Source organism: Artibeus jamaicensis, unplaced genomic scaffold, assembly GCF_021234435.1.
Source record: "Artibeus jamaicensis isolate MK-2021 breed Jamaican fruit bat unplaced genomic scaffold, CSHL_Jam_final contig_332, whole genome shotgun sequence".
Classification (NCBI taxonomy): Eukaryota; Metazoa; Chordata; class Mammalia; order Chiroptera; family Phyllostomidae; genus Artibeus; species Artibeus jamaicensis.
The window spans coordinates 1,047,077-1,070,749 of record NW_026521788.1 but is presented as its reverse complement, the minus strand read 5'-3'; the positions used below and the strand labels follow the sequence as shown (position 1 = coordinate 1,070,749).

Here is a 23,673-nt window from a genome sequence, read left to right as displayed (position 1 = left end):
ACATCAATGTGTGGTTGCCTCTCAAACACCCCGTACTGGGGACCTGGCCCACAACGTAGGCATGGGCCATTTATTGAACCAGCGACCCTTTGGTTTGCTGGCCCATGCCCAATCCACTGAGCTACAGCAGCCAGGGCTAACAGCTCTGCTTTTTAGAGGAAGCAATTTGAATGTTCATACAGAGTGTGCAGGCCAATTGACCTCAAACTGCAAGCCACCTGGACTTTTTTTGTAATAATAGTAATAATAATATAATAATAATAGCCACCATTAAGGTAGTACTTACTGTATGCCAGACAGTGGGCTAAGTATTTTCTATTCATTATCTCATTTAATCCTTGCAACAACTTTATAATGTAAATGCTGCTATTATGTCCCCACATCACAGGAAAGAAAGCTGAGATTCGGAGAGGTTAAGTGACTTATGGCACATGGCTAATTAACCATAGACACAGAATCCAACCTGAGCCAGTCTGACCCCAAAGCTCCCGGTCTTGTCCCTAATGGTGCACCTTCAGGATAAAAATGTCTGGTATCCAAACCTGCGAAGCATTTACCACCCCCAGCACTGCAATGGGTCATGAAACCCAACAACTGTACTCCATAAATACTAAGAAATGACATAGCACCCATTTACTATAAAGCACAAGTCTACTCTCCATTTGAATGAACCACAGTGTTATTTGTTCACTAAAGGCCTGGCTGAACAGATGACACAAAACGGCCCATTTACCATTTTGGCTTTTGAAATGGGATACACATAACAAAACTGCCTTTTATCTACCAGTGTACTGGGCCGAACGTGTCTTCCCAAAAGCCGTGCCCATCCGTAACCTCAGAATGTGGCCTTATTTGGAAATAGGGTCTTCGTAGATGTGATCAAGTACAATGATGTCATACTGGATGAGGATGGGCCTGTTGCAATGACTGGTGTCCTTTAGGAGGTGAGAAATGTGGACGCAGACACCCAGGGAGCACACAGGAGGGATGACAGACCCAGGGACCGCAGGGACGGCCTACCGCTATGCGACCCCCAGGACGGCCGGCCCCCACCAGAAACCCGGACAAAGGCATGGAGCAGATTCTCCCTCTAAGTTCCCAGAGGGACCCAACCCTGCTGACAGCTTGATTTCAGACTCACAGTCTACAGAAGTGTGAGAGGATACATCTCTATCGTTTAAGTCTCTCAGGTTGTGGTACTTTATCACGCCTGCCTGAGAAAATGAAGACGCAAGGTCCAGCTTAGAAAAAATACTGTAAAGAGAGGTACCCTGATCCTCCCAATTCAGAGGTGACTCCAGATATCCCACCAGTTGGGGCTGCCTTTTGTGGGCCAGAAAGTATCTGCGAGCCTTCCAGGCCATGGGAAGGGTCTCCGATGCCATGATCCGTGAAGGCGGTGAGAAGGAAATGGGCAGAACCACTCAGCTCCGCCCCTGAAGGTGTGCTGTTCAAGACCCACACGTATCCTCTGAGTTTCATTTGTCATCACTGCTGTGGCAGCAAAAGGGAGCCACCGCAGAGCTCTTGTAGGATTGAGTGTCTGAGGACCCAGCAACAGCCCCTGGTGCTGCTGGGCACGGGGTAACTGCAAAACATGTTGCTGCCGTGCTGGGGCTATGCCAGCGCCAGCTGTTCCCGAAGAAGAAGGAGCCCCCTGACTCAGGCTGGTCCTCACAACTACTCGGTCAATAAGTGGGTTAAAAGCTGAATGAATACTGGGCCATCGGTGGGGTGTGAGTGACTGGGGCAGTGGCTGGGGTCGGGCTGGCCTGAGACAAGAGGCCTGGAGGGAGCAGAGCAGCGATGCCACAGGGCGAGAAGGGAGGTGCAGCTGCGGATGCTGAGCAGACCACTCAGGCAAGTTCGGAACCAGCAGAAACGAAGAGAAAACAGAATCTGAGAAGCCAGTCCTGGCAAGGAAAAGTACCAGGGTGCCCTCCCAGCTAGGAGAATTTCAAGGCTGCATGTCAGTGTGTGAGGGGGGCCCCTTCCTTTCTGGGGCACATGCCAAGGCTGGGGAAACAGGGAGGGGTTTGGTGACGCAGCTCAGGACAGAGGAAGGGACACAGACATTTAGCATCACACCACCCTGGGAAGACAAAGAGGAGGTCGAACTCAGCCGTGTGAAAGGCCTGACTGTCCTGTAGATTTCCTGCCACCTGTGAGACCCAAAGCCCTCCCTCGAGCCCCAACACCAATCCCAACCCCATCCAGAGCGGCACCTGATGGCCCCACATGACTGACAACTCATGTCTGAGAACAAGGAGAGGAAGGTGAGTTATGCAAACATTTCAGTCGTTTAAAGGACTGAGTGGCTGCATGGAAGGCCAGGAGGAGTCAAGGCCAAGGGCACTGACCAGGAGACTGGTGGCTGAGAGCACAGCTTGGCAACTGCACACTTGGAGGTGAAGAGAGTAGAGGTAACTACTGGAGCCTCATAGCCAGGGGACATTGTGTGAGGTGGAGCTACAAACCCTTGTAGCAAAGCCTTGCTTAGAACTGTCTGCTGGCATCCATCAAGTACTGAATCGGCTCACTCTGAGGCTGGTCAGTAAGGGCTGTCTCACCCTTCTCCTCGCCCTTGAAGATCATTTTGCTAACAGTTGTAATGTCCCTATGCAGGGCAGGTCCTCCTGCCTCACAGGGCCCTGTCTGGGTCGGCAGAGAGCTACAGACAGTGTAAGGGATACAGGAGGCTTTCTTGGAGACTCCCGTGTCTTTAGTAGAATCCCCCGGGGGGTAGGCTAGGCCTTCAGCAGGGTGGGCTTACCTCCCATGCCTGACACGCTGGCCCCACTGGAGTCATTTGGATGTGGCGTTGAAGGTGGATCATAGCCAATCACCAAGTCAATGGTGGCCTGGGTAGAAAAATGCATTGCAGACATAATCAGTGCAGGACATTGGGATGCTACAGATCCAGTGGAAACCAATTCAGCAGGAGTAAAAGTTCTAGGAGGGGTGAGCAGGGGGATGGGAAAGTGAGAAGAGGATGACACGATCCACTGTTTATGTCTTCTCACATGTGAGCCCAGGTGGAGTGGGAAAGCCTGGGAAAGGAGCTACCTGTTAACAAGCTGCCAAGAGTCTCATTGCTACAGGGCAACCTCATAAACTGGAAGCTGGGACAGGCAAGCAGGAACTTGTAATTAAACTCCAATCACAGAATTACAGCAACAGAGGCTCCTTTTAAATAATTATGTTATTTGTTTGCTCATTGACTTCTTTGTTATTTGCTGGAATTTATTTTCATACTTCTCTCTAAGAAAGAACTTTGAATGACTAATAAAATATTATGTAATAATGTGATTCATAAAATAGAATTTAAAAAGGAATCATGAAGTTCTAGATAATCGACTCTTGCATAAAATATGACCCCAAGATAGCGAGGAGCCAAAGGAAGACTGGAGAACTGAAAATGTTATGTAACTTTCGTTATCAGAAGAAAGAAAACATGTGAATTCCTTTTAAGAGATAAAACTATTCCTACTTTTAAAATCTGCAATAAATGTCTCACATGAGGCAATATTGTATGGATAAGTTTCCTATACTTTCATATTTCATTGACCTGCAAAATTTCAGAAAAGTTTGCTAGGGGGAGTCACCATACAGATGTGAACACATGCCCACAGTTACTATTAACCAAAAAGAAAAAAATTTTAACACCAAAAATGAGAAAGCACAAATCTCAGAATAAGGAAATTCCTTTGCAAATAAAAATTGCGTGTGCACACTCATACCCCACACCCAGGTTACCAGTTAAAGTACAGACAAGACCTTTAGGCCATAGTTATACTAAAAAACCACTTATCGTTTATCTGAAATTCAAATGTAAAAGGGCATCCCATACTCTCATTTGCTACCTGGCTACATCTGATTCTCCCTCCCTCCCACCTTTGGTTTTGTACTTGTCTGCTCTCCAGTGAATATTCTCTCACTGATTGGCACATTCTGTGGCCGACTAGGACCTATGATCTGGGAGACACGGAACAGGATAATACATGGCGCCCCCAACAACAGTTCAATGGCAAACAAAGACTCATGGGAGGAGCACCTATGCTAAAGACCCAGGCCACAACAGGAAGACCAAGTGTAGGGAGCATTGGGGGGTGGGGGATGGCGCTCAGTTGCTCAACTTGATCAAAGAATCAAACTTTCAAAACCTAGAAGAGTATGAATGGCTCAGCCTCAAGATCAGTGGTTTCCCAAAAACCTCAGGATTCCCAGAGGTGGTCCAGGGACCTCTAACAGGGATGAGAGGATACCAGGGAAGCCAGACTTGAGGCTTCAGATCTCCCTTACTCTATTCGATCGCCAGAGCTCTGCCATTGCAGAGTTCTACCAATGCTTTCTTCTCTGCTTAAAGAAAAAAGGTAGCCAGAAAAAAAAATCACTGACTTGTACCATGTTTCCTAAATATCATTTCGCCCGGTCAGGTTTTGGGTAGAGAGATGATAGCTGACATTCTAAATTTATGTTTTATGATTAGAATGCTGATTCACAGGAAACCTACACATTTTGGTGACTAGATCAGCAAAGTTGACATTCCCGGTGGATGTTGAGAAGCCTGACCTCTGTTCTTTCCCACAGAGATGCCCTCTTTCAGTATAAAATTTTCTTCCTCTGCCAGGCTCCTAAGCAAAATGAACTGATTGGAAAATGAAGGTGTCAGAGGTTAATGACATCAAATGGTAGCTTCGAGAAAGCTCGTTAGCAATCATGTGATATCTGAGAGCTGTGATGCTTGAGTCAATTTCTCTAAGCCCGCTAAGGAAGAGAATTCTAGCCCCATATCAGACAATGGACTTATTTAGAGAGGCTGTGATCAGAAAACATACAGCTGCTAATGCAATAAAAAAAGGCTGTGCTATTAATACCTCCATATTCCAAGGTAATTAAGACACCTTCCATAGACTGTTTCAAGGAGTATCTAATACACTGAGCTATACTCAACCACACAAATGTGAACACCCGAGCGAACATGCACAGAGCTGTACCAAGAAAGGGTCCCACTTGCTCTTTAGCATTCTGTTGTAAGAAATCAAGTTTACCTAAATTGCTAGTTCTGTGATTGAGAGTATAGGATAAGGCAAAATTATTTGCAAATGGACTAGTTTATCTCAAAATCGGTAGGCCTGTGTGAGATAATTATAATTTCACATTGTTGTCTTAGTAAACTTCTGCTTAATCATCTCACTATAAAGCCATTCATCAAGAAGGTGAACGCTTACCCCAGTGTCCTGCCCCCTTTCATTTAGCAGGGAGATCAGTTTGTAGGGCAGCGATCTGCTCTGGTCGCCTATCAGGTCCTTCAGGGATACAGTGGCTGTGCCAATTAACCTGCAGAGGAAATGAGAGACAGTAACCCGAGTGAGAGCCATGCTTCCCTTTGCTCGTCAGACCTCCCAATTCCCTTCCTATCCACCTGTTATCAATGAAATCACTCATACTGAACTGTGGGCCACCTTGCTCTCACCCTAGTAGAGTATTTTGGCAGTCGACATTGCATATCAGCCATCACTTCTCCATAGCAAGCAGTCATTTCAAGAGTCTCGCTATGGTGCCTGAGAAATATTAAGTCATGAATGAAATGGATGGGTGAGAGGCAAAGACTGAATTCAGCCCTCTCTCCCCCCCAGAATCCAAAAAGAGAGAAAAGCAAGACCAAATTCAAGTATTCTTCTGTAATGAAAATTTAAAAGAACCCACAAAACATTGCCCACTGTAAAAGCATCCACACAGGTAGACACTGAAGTGTAAACAGGTTGCTTGTTTACTGTCGGGGCCACCTTGCTATCCCATGTACTCTGGAGCAGCATTCAGAAGGTGGATGTGTGCGCTTCTGTCTTCCTGGACCAAGGGATTGCATTTTGCCTCTAGCACCCATCTACCTCTGAGTGCACTTGACACCGGGACACAGGTGTCCTGGCTCACCGAGTAAAGCTTCTAATGGCAGGAACTGTTGCTTGGTCTATTCACTACTCTAACCCCAGTGCTTAGAACATGGTACATTTAATAGATATTAACTAAATGAAGGAAAGAATTAAATAAGTCTACATATATTGAGAATAAGACCCAAACTATTTTTTGTAGTTAGGTCGCATGATCAAAAAAATTTACTGGACACACATCCCCAGCGAGTTGGTCAATATAAAAATGTAACCCATGGAACACAGTCTGTAAATTGAGAGTTATAGCACACAACATGATTTGAGGCTGGGAGAATTGAAAAAGCTCCCTTTGTCAAAGCAAAGAGAGCCCCGGGTGTGCTCTCAGTATGGATACTGAAAATGGAGAAGAGAAATAGTAAGAATTTTAAATGTTATTTACTTACACCTTGCCTACATTTGCAGTCACTTATACTAACATACATAGAGCAGAGATGATAGTACAGAATATCACAGCATAAAAATAGAACACTAAGCATCAAATCCTCAGAGTGATAGAAGAGATTCCTTTGCATCAAAAAACTCAGGGTGAAGAAACTGTAGTTCAGTATAACATAACTCTAGGCTTTCCAACAAAGATAATAATCAGAAAAATCCACCTTACGGAGAAATATTCACTTTATTTTTAAATGTGGTACATTTTCTTTAAAAACCAGGAAGTGAAAGTTTATGTCAACCGAGGCACATCATTTTTGAAGAGACACATAATCATATCCCCTCCCCCACTCAGATCTCAGAAATAGGACCAGATTGTAAGTCTGGGGTCTGTCACCCAACCGCATACACCCGCTGTGACTCGGCAATATTAATACTAGTAATATTTTATTGCACAAGACCACAATGATGCTATGGCACCCTGTTTCACCAAATTACCCAATGATGTGAACTTTCTGCATATGGTTTCTTGGAAGAGTACACCTTTTTGGGCAGCACCCAAGACAAGACACTCAACAACCACTATGGATTCTAATCTCTTCCAATAACACATCTAGAGTTGGTTATTGTCAATGGAAAAGGAAAGTTCTGCCTCCAGAGTGGTAAGAGTGAACTTTTCAGTCCTCTTAGGTCAATACAGAAATTAGGCCTCTCAGTCAGTGATGAGAATTCATGGGAGCTTTACAGAATAATTTCTCAGATGAGAACATTCACTCAGTGTGACTGTTAGATTTTGCATGAGTGTGGTTTCTCCTCACGTGGATTTTTACTCCCCTGACGTATGGAGGACAAGAGTCTCCACACGACTCCGTCTCCACCAGACCAAATGGGTAAATCCCCACACAAGGGGACAGCCCTGGCAACACCTCTTCCACGTCTCCCTCAGCCCCGCAGTGTGAGCCTGAGGAAAACTTCTTTCCATGTTTTGAAAATAGGACAGTAGGCTTGTCTAGTTGAGTTTTTAAGAACAAAATGTGAAAACTACAGTTTTAAAAGTCATCTGACTAGTATTGAATGTCTAATGAGGTATTCTTCTTAAAAGATGTGGAAACACCAGATTTTATTCCTGACAGTTCGGTGATTCATAACCTAACTTTGTGATTTAAGTAATGACACTGTACCCTTAAACATGTACTGATCTGCTTTTGCTAACATCAGGATGAGCTGAATCTCTACCTGCAATAAATAATCCTTTGGAACAAAACAGGAAGTACGGCATGCTGGGCCAATGCTGGAATGAAAGAAGACTGACCTGGGCTGGACCAGCGTTTATCAACCCCAGCGCTCCTAACATTTTGGATTGGACAACTCTGTGTCTCAGGGGCTGTCCTAAGCTTTGTCAGATGTTCAGCAGCATCCCTGGCCTCCACCTACTGACATCTCTACATATTGCCAATTGTCCCCTGGTGAGCAAAATCATCCCAAGTTGAGAACCATCGCTTAGATGATGCCTGTTCTAGCCTTAACACTGTGTCCCAACTTCCTTCAAGTCCCTGGCTAAGTCACCTAACTCTCTGAACCCACCTCATTACCTAAAAACAAGCAGATTGAAATCAATAATCCCTCAGACCCTTTCAGCTCTAAAAATCTGCCTATATATGTAACATCTTCTACATATATCTTAGTTTTTAGAGAAATATCATTTTAAATTTTTCTTTTCTCTTCTCTTAAAGTCTGTTCATTGATTTAGCAGGGGAAATATCCTAGATGTGTCCATAAAGGACAATCCAGAATACAAGGCAAAGTTTCTGCCTTCAAAGGTAATTTGAAATGAAACTTCAGTTCACACAGGTGTCAGGAGGAAAGGTTAGGCCAATAACAGAAATGTGAAACACAGCAAGTGACAGGGAAGACAATAGGGAGTGGTGGGAGTGGTGGCTAACTGGAGAGAACAGGCTTGCCTAAAACACAAAGCTCTTCTGTTGGCCTTTTATGGCCCTGAGCGGCTTTACAATTCCATTCTGACTCAACTATCTGCTGCTTTCCTTTCCCCAGGATAGGGCGTGAGAGGGTAATAAAAGATAACTAGTCAGAAATGGAATAAAATAAATGAAGCCAATTAGAAAATCTTGCCTCAATCCCTTCGTTAAGAAACCTTTAGTCTTGTTTCTTTTTTTTAAGATTTTATTTATTTACTTTTTAGAGAGAGGGGGAGGGAAGGAGAAAGAGAGGGGGAGAAACATCAATGTGTGGTTGTCTCTTATGTGCCTCCTACTGGGGACCTGGCCTGCAACCTAGGCTTGCGCCCTGACTGGGAATCACACCAGCGACCCTTTGTTTCACAGGCTGGCACTCAATCCACTGAACCACACCAGTCTGGGCTAGTCCCATTTCTTAAGATTCATTTTTTCATCATAAAACTCTGATACTTTTGTGTGTTGGAGGAGGGGTGTGGGGACTGTAAAAGATTGAATTTTTTTTTCTAAAGTAAAGATAAGTATGTTTAAATGAAATCCCCAAAATACTTTTAACAGCTAGGTTGAGCTGAAGAAAAATGCAGTTACAACTTCTAAGAGCTTTCACTGTAAGTTGCAGAAAACAGCCTCTATGGGGAAGTCTGGGGTCGGAAGGCACGTCTGCCAGGCGGGGCCTATTTTCTATGAGGTTGCCTGGATACAAAATACTCTGAGTCCATGAAATGATGACTTGGCCTCCTACACAGGGGATAGGAACAGTTCAGTCAGACCACAAGCCAAATTCCTTTAAAGGAGGTGACACCAAACCAAGAATCTATTTCTTTCAGATTACTAACACCATAAATATGTTCAAGTATGACAGTAAGAGAGACTTTGTCCTGTATTTTCATGGAAAAATAAGAGTCTCTTATGAACTCCACCCACCACTAAAGTTTTTTTGTATCAAACAAAACTTTACAGTGAAAGAATCTCAAGGCTTCTTTGGCTCTCCAGCTTTACTTGTGGAATTAATAAGATGCAGATGTATTCTGACATACGGAAAGAGCCAGTTTTGCTCCTGTTCCATGAATGTCCATACCGTTTTGGGTTGGTCTCTATGAGACACCCAACTAGTTCTAAGCAGTGGAAGTAACTACTTGAAAATTAGCTGTTCCGATTGGGGAAACAAAAGAGTTTAGTTGTAAACTAGTCAGCTTAGTCATGCAAGTGTTGGTTAAGAACTTCTTCAACTGTTTCTTTCTTGCTAAAACAGAGCCTAGTGTGTGTTTGAAAAAGAACATTAGCTTGGACGCAAATGTTAACAACCACATGCCACTATGGTGAGTAAGGGCTTTGCTGGCTGAGGTCTGAACCCAAGGAGCTCAAGGCTATGGAGTTGTCTGCACAGCAAGGATGGACCCACAAGGATTACAGGAGGAAGGATTACTGGAAATGCCTTCATGGGGGTGGGGGGATGGGGGGGAAGAAAACTGTGTCGGAGGCTGGTTAGTAATCACATGTCCCAGTGTTTCTGCCCCTAGGGATGTCTCAACTTCCCATCTTCTGAGAAGGAATAACAGTCCCCAGCTGGGCTTGGGACAAATACTTTTCTAAGTTGCTCCAATGTCCCCTGTAGAAAACCTGAAAGGACTATTACCTACCCGGTCTTTGAGCACTGGGCTCCCAGCCAGCTGAGACTTGCCAGGCTAGTGCAGGAATGTGGGGAGCTGTCACTCTTCCCCACAGTGGCCCCTCCCTGGGCCAGTCAGTATCCTGCAAGCTCTTCTCCTGGCTCCAAGGCAGAAAGTGGGAGAGCCAAGCAAAATACCCTCCAAGGGTGCTCGCCGGGTCACCTATCCACTCCACCAGTGGGACATTCTCCGGAGTCTCTAACCAGCCCATCTTTTGAAATTAGCTCATAGCTCACCAACCCTTCCTCAGAATGTGCCCCCACCCCTGCCACCACTCCCCTGTAGCAGAATCACCAAGGTGTTTACAGACCCCCAGGACCCTAAGTTAAACTTTTTCTTTAGTTAATTCTTATACCCAGCAAGTTTGAGAAACACTGGTCTTAATTTAATGGGGCAGGGAGAATCCCTGGAGGGCTAGGGGGTAGAAAGGCGGCTGGCAAAGATCTGGAGAGAAGGGGATGCGCATAGTTTTGAAAAAGTCCATTCAGTATGATAATATAGGTTCATATTTGAAAAATGGGCATAGAAATTCAGTTGTTTAATTGAACAAGGCAGTAAGCAAAACACCATTAAAATCTGTTTGGCAGGCCTAGTCACATGCACCCTTCCTATGGCTTCCTCTCCTAACTTCACACCACGATGGTAAGAGAGCCTTGAGGCCTTTGTCCTGTTCTTTGAAGGGGGGCAGGGGTCTCAGAAATCTTGGAAATGCTGATCTATGCCTTGGTTCCCAAACCTGGCTGTGTACAACGCCCCCTGGGGGTGGGGCTGAGCCCTGCACTTTGAACAAAATCCTTCCCCAGGTTTTGGAACCACAGACCTAGCCTGGAGGCTGTGGCAGGGTTTGCAGGATTCAGGGCCAGTAACAGCTCCCTCTTAGCCAGGCCTTCCCCACTCTCTCACCTCTGATGCAAAAAAATGGTCGTCACTTGGACAAGGGAAGGAGCCAAGTGGAAGCCTAGGTCTCTGCATTAAAGCCTTCCTGGCCCATGAGGCACTGAGGCCAGAGTCAGTTACTTTGTGGCTGCAAAGGGGCAGGTTAACTAGCGTAATGCCGGTGTGTATGAGATGCTCAGTAATTATTTCTTGAATAAATGGATGTAACCTGGTATTTTGCTATTTGCACCTGACCAATCTCCTGCTCACTCAGTCCTCAAAGATATGAATCTGTGCTTGCCTGTTTGGATGGTTTAGCAGAGCTCCTAAACTCTAATCCCTTATCCATTAAAATCGAGGTAGTAGTTTTCATTCATTCATTCACTTACTCACTCTCCATCCATCCATCCATCCATCCATGTAGCACTTGGACCTTATAAGGTAAGGAGAACAGAGTAACATAGTGATAAGAACTTGGAGCTAGGCAGACCTGGTTAATTTGTACTCCTCCTTGTACTGCAGATTAAATTCTGTGAGCCTTAGTTTCTTCATGGGTAAAATGGGCATGATAAAAACCCCTAGGCCTAGGTGGTAGGCCTTACAAACTTGGAGATGGAAAATAACCGCATTGAATGGTCTCAGCATAAAAACTCCTGACCGACAGTGAGTCCTAGGACATGGAGGGAAGTCATGCCCTTGGCCTGTAGATTCCTTGACAAAGGTCAATCTTTACCTAAGGTGTGAGCCTGTCTGTTTTGTTTTGTTTGTTTTTTGCATCTAAGATAACATGCCTTTCAAATGTCAGAATAGTCTTTTCTTGACCCCTCAGGACACCCCCACCTCACCAGAGCAGATCACAGAACCCCTCATTTGTTATCTTGTTTTTCAAATACCATCTCTAGGCACTGTAAATGTTAATTATCAACTATCCTGTGCCCACCAGTGTAAAAGAAGTGTGTGCCTTTTTGTTTTACTTTTTATCCAACTCAGAGATTTCCCAGCTTTGCTTTCTCCTGCCTCCTTAATTTACCACCAGTAAATTCCATGTAACTTTCCTTATATCTCCTTCTTTTATTCTAATGTATAAAATAAGCTTCAAAACTGCCATTCTCCAGAGCATTTTCCCAGTCCCTTGAGATTTTTGCTTCCCAGCAATTGCTGTCAGTTTGGCTCACATAAACTCATAAAAATTCTGTATAGTTTTGGATGTTTCTTACCGGGACAGTTGTAAGGATTAAAAGGATGGTGTGGTAAGTGCTTAAAAGTCACCTTTTATAGTTATTTCAGACCCTGCTCTAGAAAAAGGAATCTAAAAAAAAAAAGCAGGTGACTCCAGGCCAGGATTTGCAGGGAAAGCTGCTCTGAACCCATGCACAGCCTAAATCACAGGGTCTGGCCTGGGGAGGTGGGCAGGAATGAACTGATAGGAACCTCTTGTGACTACCCTCATCCATTTCTACTCGGTCACTGCGCAAAGTTCTCCAAATCAGTGCTTTCTTTTACACACATCAAATAGCTCCCTCCCCACCCTCAATGCTATACATAGTAGGAATCGGTTCAGAAAGAATTTCTATTTCCAAGGTTAGACCAGAGGTAAATTTCAAGCTGTAGCTTGAATAAAATCCAATTTTAGTGGAACCTGAATAAAGTTTCTAAAGATTTTATTTATTTATTTTTAGAGAGGGGAAGAGAGAGAGAAATATTAATGTGTGGTTGCCTCTCATGTGCCTCCTACTGGGGACCTGGTCTGCAACCCAGGCATGTTCCCTGACTAGGAATTGAACCGGTAACCTTTGGGTTCACAGGCCCATGCTCAATCCACTGAGCAACACCAGCCCGGGCTCAGTGAAGTTTTTAAACTTCAGTCTCCTTCAGTCTCACTAGGAGTGAAGTCTCCTAAGATGTTTCGTTATAAAACAGACCCCCAAACAAAAACCCTAGCTAAACCAGACACTGTTCACTTTGTCATTTTCTTGTTTTACTTTTCTTCGTCATACTTACCATCGCCTGATATACTATATATGAATTTATGTTTATTATCTGTTCCCCCCACTCAGATGTAAGCCCCATGTGGGCCCCATGAAAGGCATGGAGGGGGTACCCCCAGTGCCTAGAACAGTGTCTCGCACACAGACATTAGCAAATATTTGCTGAATAAATTAACTGATATACCATTGAAAATAGACCAATGACCTTACAAATGATTTACAGGTTACAAAGGTTCCTATTCTAAGAGATGGTCTTCCAAGTGCAATTAGAAGATAATTATACTTCTTGTCATTATGAAACCCCTTTCTTTTGTGGTCTGTCTGGGTGTCTTTGTCCGGGGCTGTGGCCCACATTTACTTAAGAAATGTTAGCAGATGCCAGCTGGACTGCACAGCTACTTAATTCGCCTCCACAAACAGTGGGCTTCAGCCTCTCCCACAGCACGAGACAGCCAGCCCAAACCAACTCTGGTCATTGCACAGCTCTGCCGCTCTGCTGAAAGTATGGAACTAAAAGGAACTCACAAATGAGAATCCTGCCCCACGGTGACATCTGCTTCCGGTTTAGATGTCCACACAGCCTGAGAAGCCACTCCAGGTGGAACACCCAGCCCCACCGTGGGCTGTCCTCCCCTCCTCGCCAGCCACACTGGGAACAGGAAAGGTCCTGGGGACCACCTCAACAAATCCCACTCTCAAGTAGACACCCGGCAATGCCAGAAGTGAGTCTCATCGCTAGGAGAAATGAAAATACTAAGTGCTCGGAATGAAGGTCTTTTGTGTACATACCAGGAAATTTCTTGTAAGTGATACCATACTATAGCTCACCAAATTAACTCCATTCCAAGTCAGTCTTTTTCTCTAATTAATAAATAAATACAGCCTTTGTCCAGGGAGTATTTTCACCACACAAGTGTGTCCCTTTTCTTTTTCTAGTTCTACAGCCCCCAGTATCACCACGTGTATATATCTGTGTGTGTCCAGTTACCCTCTCACTTTCACATCCTGGCACCCAGTCCCTCAGCCCAAACACACACACACACACACACACACACGCAATAAATTTTGGGTGGTCTGAGCTCTGTGGGAAAGGACCTTAACATAACTAACTAGGTTAAATCCATGTGCTTCTACTTAAAGATCTGGGGGACTTTCAGCAGTTTGGTGAAGCTCTCTGAGCCACTTTTTTCTCATCCATTAGTTGAGAATAAGTCTGTCTCACCATCATTATCAAAATTAAATGCAATTATGTGGATAATAGCATTAACACAATGCCTGGTACATAGTAAGTTCACTACAGATACTGGGTAATATATTGTTCCTCAGGGAACTGAAGTAATATTTTCATTTCTTAAATTTTCCCTTATGTCTACCATTCACTGAGGAAGTATTAAAGTCTCCTGATCAAGATGAACAGACTTGCCAAGAGTCACCCAATCAGTAAGAGCCAAGATCCAAACTATTGTCACAATCATACAGCTGACCACTTGACCAGCCCTCCTCTTATACAGGAGCTTGGGCAAATTTCCTCTGAGATATGTTGGTAGGTCTTAGGCAGCTCCCTCTTAGTCATTCTACTGCAGAACAGATGCCTCGCTCAGTGATTTATACTCAGATGATGCTTCTAACTTCGCTCTGCATTTATGTGGGGGTGTGATGGTGGTTTGAATGCATAAGTAGACTCACATGGAGGGGAAAATATGAATACTAGAAATGCAAACTCTTAGATAATTATGGTCATTTTGTCTCAGACATTGTAATTTGCATCTCTAGATGTTTAATTTGGATCTTTTTTTATACCTTCCATGTCTCTGTTTAACATGCTCAAGCATTCTTCTACCTTCTTGAACCATGGACATAATTATAATACATGTTTCATAGTCCATGCCTACTATTAATATTATCTGTTAGTAGTACATCTGTTTTTTTCTTCACATGACTAAAGTAAAATCCTTCTGGGTACTCTACCCAATGCTCATAAATTGGAAGGTTTTTCCACTCTGGCTGGTGGGAGCATTAACAATTCTCAGCCCTGTGTGTGTTTCAAGGACTATTCTTTCTGCTCCTTTCAGATGGTACTTTTCCCTGCCTCCATTTCTGCACTGACTAATAATCAGCTGAAGAGTCAGGAGAACCCCCTGTAATCGGGAGCGTGCTCTGTGTGTGTGTGTGTGTGTCCCTCTAGACTCCTGCCTGCACCTGCCCAACTCTGGGAGATGACCAGGAAGGAGATGCCGAGTTCCCTCTCCCTGCACTGCAGCCTAGAAATGCTCTATCGGCACTAAGTTGGGCATGTACAGGGCTGATCTCAGTTATCTCCCCACTCTCTGGGGATCACTGCCCCGTGCAGCTGATGTCCAATATCTGAAACCATGGTTGCATATATTTTATCTAGTTTTTGGTTATGTCAGACAGAAGCTCCACATCTCCCTACAAAAGGGGATTTGGGGCAAGTGTTTGTTTCTCTTATGATTCAACTCCTTCATATTCTGACTCCTTTGCAGCTTAAACCCAAATTGGAACCAGAAAGCTGTTTCAGAGGGTTGAGCTAGACAGAATTCACATAAATGGCCCAGTATCAGTGGGCTGTCAGATGCAAGGTGCTTTAAAAATGTGAAATTTCATTCATGTGGTTGTATCATAAACTCACTTATCATTCGTTCATTCATTCAACAAACGTTTGCTGAGAGCCTACTATGAGCCAGGCTAAGTGCTGATGTTAAAGCATTGAACACAATAGCTGTGGACCTTCCTGTCTAGTAGGAGAAGGTCAAATGAGTGAAGAAATATGTAAGAACATTTTAGATGGTGGTAAATGCTGAACTAGATGAAGCAGATGCATGGACCAACACATATCCTTGAGTACTTGTCTAAAACCTGACCCAAAATATCCCCATGCCTTGGTGGACCTGCTCCACCATTTCCACAGCGGAAATAAGACAGGGCAGTGAGATGGAGTGATGGCAGGGTGGGTGGTCAGAGATGCTGAGGCTGAATGACAAGATTCTATATCTGTTGCAGTTGGAGGGAAAGCACTTTCCATGCAGAGGAAATAGCAAATGCAAAAGCCCTACTTGGTATCTCCTTTTCCTACTGGAACATGTGCATGTACCCACACACACCTGAACACTTGTAAATACTTTTCATTACTATGTTTCCAGGCTCCAGGAGATGATTCTTGTTTAGGAACTCAAGTGGAGTTCAACAGGGCCAGGATGCCAAGGGATCAGGGTCCCAGCCTCAACGCTTCTGAGCCTCATGTCTCATCTCTACTTTTCAAGGTCACTGTGAAGATGAGATATACTCTCTGAATTTATCTTGCCCACTGTAGAGCAGGAGCATAACTGATTTACTATTCAATACTATTAAATTGCCAGCTTAAAATGTTTATCTAGGGTGGTGATTGCTGAGGGAGGAGGGGTGTATAAGGGGACTAAATAGTAACAAAAAAAAACACAATAAAGATTATTTTTTTAAATGTCTACCTAGGGAGGAGCTACCAACTGATACTGAATATTCTTTATTTTTTTCAAAATTAGAAAAATTACTTCCATTTTAGCAAAAATATAATCATTCCACCTACATTTGGGTTCCTGTAGCTGGTCAGAGGTTATCAGTATAATGTAAAGGTCAAAAGTACAGGTCTGGATGTAAACGCTGTCTTTGACACATATCTACCATGTGACCTTGAGCAGATTGCTCTCTGAGGAAAGCCTGGACCTGCCTCATTGGGTGTTTGAGGATTAGGTGGGATAAGCCTCCAAAGGGCATCCCCAAGTCCCCACTGAGTGACAGTCACCGCCTGTCTGCAAAGGGAACTCTCTTTCTTCAGCTGCTGAGAAAACCCTTCTGTTCTGACATTTCAGCTAAAAATAGCATTTTGTGTTCATCATGTGAGCAAGTGGCTCCTCTGGCTCGTCTCTCTCCAGTCTACACAGCTGGCTGGACGACTATAAAGTGAGGAGGAACAGAGTCTGCACTGAACGCCAGCCCACCCCAGTGCCTGAGGAGGAGTGCTGCCGATGCACCGGCCCTGTGCTTGCTTGGCTTGGATGCGGGCAGTCGCCGTGGGTGCCGGCATGGACGCACAGGCAGACCCAGGCAGACCCAGGCAGACCCAGGCAGACCCAGGCAGACCCAGGCAGACCGGCTTTGCTTGCTTACAGGCCCCAGAGCAGCAGACACGAGAGCCATGTTTGTACAGCCGGTCTCCACAGCAACAGGAAAGTCAAGGGGTTAAGACATTCCTTAAACTGGTAGAAAAATCCTCTGCCCCCTCCCTGTGCTTTCAGGTGAGGAAAACATTCCGATACTGAGCAGTGAGCGGATCCTCAAAGGTCAGAGCTTTAATAGAAAAGCCAACCAGAAAATCTAAGGCCAAAACACACATAGTTTGAACAATACAGCTATGAGTTTAATTTTTTTTTCCGGAAGGTAATGTGACCAAGGTCTGTGCATTGTTTAGTTGGTGGAAACAAGGCCAAAGATCATCATTCCTGGCTGGTGGCAGAGAAGCACGCAGCTCAGGACAGTAAGGGGACAGGCCACACAGAGCACTGTCATCCACACTGTTCACTCCAGGGCAGCTGGGGTTGGCCTTTCACTGGACAACCGTAAACAATGCAGGGAAATCTGCAGGACAGAGAACTGACCTCCCAATTAACAAAAAGACCCAAGACCTTCCCCAGTGATGCTGCCACAGGGCCCGAAATTTTCATGCTGTCTACTTCTTCAGATAAGTCACCAGTGGTCTTAGTGCCAAAGTCACTGTTCCTGGGAAGCTAACACTGAAAACTATTAGCAGCCATTACACCATCACTCGGATCTGTTTCTTGGAAGCTCCTTTTCAACCAGCAGGACCTTGAAACTGAGTCAGGGGACAGACAAGTTCTGTTGGGAAAAGAACTGGCAGATGGTGCACATGGGGCTCACAGAGCAGGCCCAGGGGGAGCCGGGAGCATAAATAAGGACATTGGGTGCCTGGGAGAAGGAGGGAGGAAGGCTTCCCAGAAGAAGGGAAGGGAAAGGGTGAAAGCGTATCCAAGACCAACTTCATATTTTGCCTAGAATCTACCTTTTTTCATTAGGCCTAAAAATTCCCGTCATAACAATGCCACAGTAACAGCTGCTCACTTTGGCTTTCTGCTCAGCAGACACCATGACACCAAGCGTGATATATCTCAGAAAGATGCATGGGCTGCCCCCCAACTTCAGAAGGACCCTTATTTAAAGTTGCAAAGAAAAATGTCCCGGACCAGAGAGACCACACATTAACCCTATCTCCAGAAATACACACCAAATGCCCAAAGTAAGTGCCAAGGGGAGTCTCAGGGTGGGGATCCGCCCTCTTCCTTCACTGCTGTCATCCCAGGACCCCGCTGAGTTTTCACCAAATGTAAAATAAACATATAAGAGTCACTCGGTATTGTTTTCCTTGCTTCCTAACTGGTGTCTACATCCAGTCTTCACACAGAAAGCCTGAGAGATACTTTTAAAATACAAGCCAGATGATACTCAAAGCCCTCTAACGGATTTCCATTCCACTAGGAACGAAACCCAAAGCCTGCGTGGTGGCCCACAAAGCCACGTGTGCCGGGCTCTGCAGTTCTCTCTCCTCCCCGCATCCCGGCCTCTCCGGCTCTCTGTGCTCCATCCTGACTGGACTCTCCAGTGTGCCTCCAACACCCCAAGTATACTCCTGCCTCAGGGCCTTTGCACTTGCTGTCCTCTGTGCCCGAAATAATCTTTCCCCCTCAGACAGCTGCATGGCTGTCTTTGTGTAGGTCTCTTTATTCAACTATAACCTTATCACCATGTCATATAAGACTGGACCTCCCTGCCACCATCAATCCCTCTCTACCCTTTTATTCTGCTGTATTTTTCTTCACAGTTTCCTCCTTAACTTATAACACATCATAGTTCCTGACCCATTAAATAGTTCTTCATGTACCTGTTTGTTTTCTGACCCTTCTTCAACTATGTAACCTTTAGGAAAGCAAGGACTTCGTGTGAAACATACATGAGATCTCCGAGGCCAGCCTGCTGGGCGTGGTCGTCATGTTATGTTAGATGAGGCACAAAGTAATAAAGGCCTATGCCAGACTGCCGGCTGTGGCCACTAGTGAGCAACACGTGACACAAACAACAGAAAGGAAGAAAAAGTAAGATTTGGCAGGCAAGAGGCTGGATAGGACGTGAAAGGGAGAAGATCCAGAGAGAATGGAGGCCGAGAGCCCAGTGGTCTGGAACTGTGCGCACTATCGTGCATGGCGACCACCAGCCACATGTGGCCGGGGAGCACCCAAAATGTGGCTAACCGGGATGAGATAGGCTGTAAGTGTGAAATGCACACTGGATTTCAAAAAAAATGCATGTAGAACATCTCAATGATTTTAAAAATATTAATCACATGTTGAAATGATAACATGGTGGATATACTAAATAAAATATATTACCAAGATGAATTTCACCTGTTTCTTTTTGTTTCTTAACATAGCTACCAGAAAATTTCAAATTACATATGTAGCCTGCACTGTATGTCTGTTGGAGAAGGCTGGTCTAGAGTATAAATAGTGGTGCCATTTGCAGAAAGAGGCGAGCAGAGACGAGATGGAATATTATTAGTAACAACATGAGGCTGTAGTGAGGCTTGATCACCCACTTTCCCAGAACTTAGAAACGAGGGGGAAAGCTGTCCTCAGGGAATTGGGATGGGGGATACACTATCATATAATTGGTTCAAAGCTGAGATGTGCAGCATAGCCTTAAAAAACTAGAATAGTTTTCAGTCCAAGAGAGTGGGACCAGAACTTGCCATAATGTATTTATATAGCTTGAGAAAAAAAATGCATCAGTCACAAGGAGCATGTGTCAGCAGTGGAACATGAGGAAAAGGATCTTATCAAAGGTGAAAATAAGCAGTCCCTCCTCTCAAAGCACCGCCCAGGGGATAGATGTCTGTCTAGGCTTTCTTAGTCTAAAGCCATTAAGCAAAAGACCCCAGTGATTAGGGGGACCATCTAATTTACTGGCCAAACCAAGCCACTGTTGATAGCAAAAAAGTCATTACTGATTATTGTGCTGGGACAACATACCAGGACTGTCCCAAGGAAATCTAGGCATATGGTCACCCTACCTCAACTTACTGCTCTCATTGCAGCCCTCTGGTTATAGCAAATGTGACTGAGACTAAGACATATATTTTTTAATCTACTTTTTAGAGAGAGGGGATGGGAAGGAGAAAGAGAGATACGTCAATCAGATGCCTTTAGCATGCACCCCAACTAGCGACCAACCCTTCAACTCGGGCATGTACCCTGACTGGGAATTGAACCAGTGACCTTTTGCTTTGCAGGACAATGCCCAACCAACTGAGCCATACCAGTCAGGGCCATTTTTAAACGTATTGACATTGCTAAATATTGGGATGCGTCTCACAGTTGATATGGGCACTTAATATAAGGTTTTCTTCTCTCCCCAAACCTGTTACTAATTTAATAGTATATCTTATGGTCAGTGACATCTTACAATCCAGGTTACAGAGTAGTTTGTTTTCCAATGTGGTATGACATCAAGGAGAATTCACTGATCGGAGAGTAGGAATGCCCTTCCCCTGGCATTTATTTCCACTGGAAAAGAACAAGTAAGTAACCTGGTGTTAAGCACTGGTTTCTTGTGAGCTAGGTTGGTTTGAACTGTTTACCTAAGACTGGGTTCTGAGTCTGTGTAAGGCCCAAGTCCAGATCAAGGACTGGGGCAAATTTAATGAGGTCATGTTGTCCCATGGAGACTATTTGGGAAAACCCCAGTGTTATCCAGGGGACAATCCTTGGTGCCACCATCATGTACCATCATGACCTTGCCCAGTGGAAACTGGTAGAGGCAGTAAGACAAGGAAGCTGGTTTAGACCTGTTGGGTTTAAAAGGCCAATAAGACAATAAAATGGAAGTGGGGCTGAAAGTATAACTCACATGAGATGTGTATAGGTTATACATAATCAGGAAAAGAAATTATTTTGCTTGTGTCCAATATAGCTGCAGTTCAGATAAACCACCAGAGGTAGGAAATGACTATATGCAATTAACAAAGAAGTTTCTGGTGTGTAAATAGGTCTTACCTACAGGCCATATTGGATAGGATAGTGTTGGCTTAGTGTTTGCAGCCTCTTGGGAATACAGAAGTCTGGGTAAAAAAGCACTGTGATTGATTAACCACATCTCATATTGGCTCTGAAGTGGGGCATGATATGGAACTAAAGTATAATCATATTAGAAGTATTATAAAATGTTATTAAAGATGCATTCAACAACATAAACAATGGTATGATAATATGTAAAATGAGAAAAACTTAAATCGACTTACTTATTTTGTCCTATTGTCTCAAAATCTTTCACAACAATTCCAAGGGAAGATGAAAAGTCCAGTGGTACACCTCTCAAGTCAAACTCCAAAATCTGTCCAAAGGAAGGTTATGAAAACAAAACAAAACAAACAAACAAACAAACTGTTACAAGGTTCAGGTAAAACGATAAAATGTACCAACACTGCAAATTGGGTTATTATCTTTACCAATGACAATCCTTCAAATTACTCAATTCTATAATTAGATGGAAGTGATTAAATGATAAACTAAATTCTAAACCTGGAGGCTGCTGAGGGTCGTGGGGAAATAAACCAGATTTAGCCTCGAAGGACCTGGAGGCCGCTCCTAGCTTCCCATTCACCAGGCTCTGCGGCGTTGGACCAGTCACCGACCTCTCTCCCACAGTCAGAGAGCTGAACACCTACCATGATTGTAGCAAGAATAGAATAAAATAAAATATACACATGAAAACATTTTCTTCAATGGTTATTTTTAAATTACTTGCTCTTCCTAACGATATTATTATCCACGAGATGAATAATCTAGAAAACACTTTCCAAAATGCATCAGTCCCTCATCTGAAGTCCCACAGTGGTCAATGCAATAGTCAGAGGAGACCTTCATCTTAATGCAACAAATTGCTGTCTGATGACAAATGAAAAAAAAAAAAAATCAACATAGTACCATTGATGCCTTTGATTGACTGTGTAATAAATGACTTAACGCAGTGTCTACTGATGACTTAATGCTCTGTGTAACGGGTCCGGAATGGATGGAGAATTGTCTCATGGTTTAAATTAGAACACACCCACCAATCCTAACGGGTTGGGAGTTGGCACTTCATTTGGTTAGATTTCGGTTATAAAACTGCAGTTCGAAAGTTCACCTGATAAATACTTTTGCAATATGAGGGGGAAAACCTGATGGAAACAAAATGGGGTGAGAAGGGTGGTGCCCATCGAGGACATGCCCGCTCACGTGATCACCCGCCTCTCTGCCGTCAGCCACGTGGACTGACCTCTGATAGAAAGAGACGTGCTAGGACTCCTTAAAACCCAAAGCACTAAATGCACACGTTCATGTACTTTTTTGTTCTCCTCGGAGCTCTGTGTGAGGGCTTCTCAGAAAGGCATTAAGAAGTTGTTTGTCTTTACCTTAAGTGAGACGGTATGCTCTTTATCTTAAAGAGACATTGAAACTAGCTGGGAGGGGTCTTCACAGTCTCCGGACTTAGTGAAAACATCAAAGACATTTCTCACTGCACTTATCCAGGGAGGTGTGACTGGCTTTTGGAAAAAATAATGGGCCTGATGACCAACTTTTCAAAACTTAGCACAGGAAAATCCTACTCAGTGGAAAGAATTCAAATTTTCACATGTCTATAAATATATTAAACACCAGCAGAGGTGGTAAGTAAATTTCATTATATCCCTTCAATACCATATTATATCATCATTTAAAATGCTTTTGAATGAAATGACATGTGTATGTGCTCAGGATATAATAGCAAAAAAATATAGGAAACTTGCTTCCTATTTTTATATAGCTAATTTGTTAATATGTCGAGCATGTTAATTTGTTTTAAGATGTCGAATTTTATTAAATATAGCCACTCAATAAACATTTCTTCATACACCCCAGGCATTAACAGTAGTTGCTTCTGGACAGTAGGACCAAAGGTAATTTTTTATGCTGATCTAAAGTTTTCAAAATTTCTACATTAAATATATATTATTTTATCAACATAAAAACAGCAAATGTTTTGGCTCAGCCAGACACCCAAACTATCATGTGATACACTCTTGATTAGTCACACACAGACATGTTTTTAATTATGGAGCATTCCCTGTGGAACTCCAGAAATGATCTAATACCACCACTTGCTCTACAGATGTGTCTGCATTGGCAACATGACCAGACCGAGATCATAGAGCAAGCTCAAGGTTAAAGGCTAGAATCCAACCCTCTTCACTGCTATTCAGGCTCTGCTCACCACGCTTGTACTGTACAGGAGATGTCACTGTGTTCCCTCTCCTTGAACTGCATCGCAGTCTCCATGGCTACGGAGGCAGATGGAAGTTGCAGGGGGTTTGGGGGGAGGTGGCAGGTGTTAAATCCTTCCAAAGGGAGGAGTTCACCTCCGACCAAAGACGGGACAATCAGATATAACTTATCCATTGAAATAAAGTTAAAAAACAAAAATGAAGTCACCTCATTCCAGACGGGATTGAGTTCATTATCAACTTTTTTTGTTTTCTTTTTCTCATCTGCAAATAAAAAATAAGAGATATCATCAATCAATCAGAAATATTCATAGAGTACATACCATTCCTTAGTTTAAAACAGCATTTCCCCTGGGGCCCTCATGTGCCTGCATTTCCCTGTCCTCTGCCTAGGTAGGGGCTGTCGGAATCAAAGCGTTCCAAACTGAACGGCATTTTTTTGGTCCAGAACGTTTTTTCCCCCATCTAGGGATG

The 23,673-nt window shown here is 43.9% G+C and overlaps 1 protein-coding gene across 3 annotated transcripts in view; it reads right to left on the bottom strand.

The window, feature by feature from the left end:
- MYOF (myoferlin) overlaps positions 1–23,673 on the bottom strand; it is a 141,589-nt gene that overhangs the window by 100,628 nt on the left and 17,288 nt on the right. For all 3 annotated transcript variants that reach the window (XM_037156586.2, XM_053663877.1, XM_037156587.2), the window contains exons 2-5: positions 23,408–23,463; positions 21,196–21,287; positions 5,232–5,340; positions 2,774–2,861 (exon numbers count right to left, since the gene is read on the bottom strand). In XM_037156586.2, the coding sequence (XP_037012481.2) occupies positions 2,774–2,861; positions 5,232–5,340; positions 21,196–21,287; positions 23,408–23,463 (345 nt within the window). The remainder of the gene's footprint in view (positions 1–2,773; positions 2,862–5,231; positions 5,341–21,195; positions 21,288–23,407; positions 23,464–23,673) is intronic.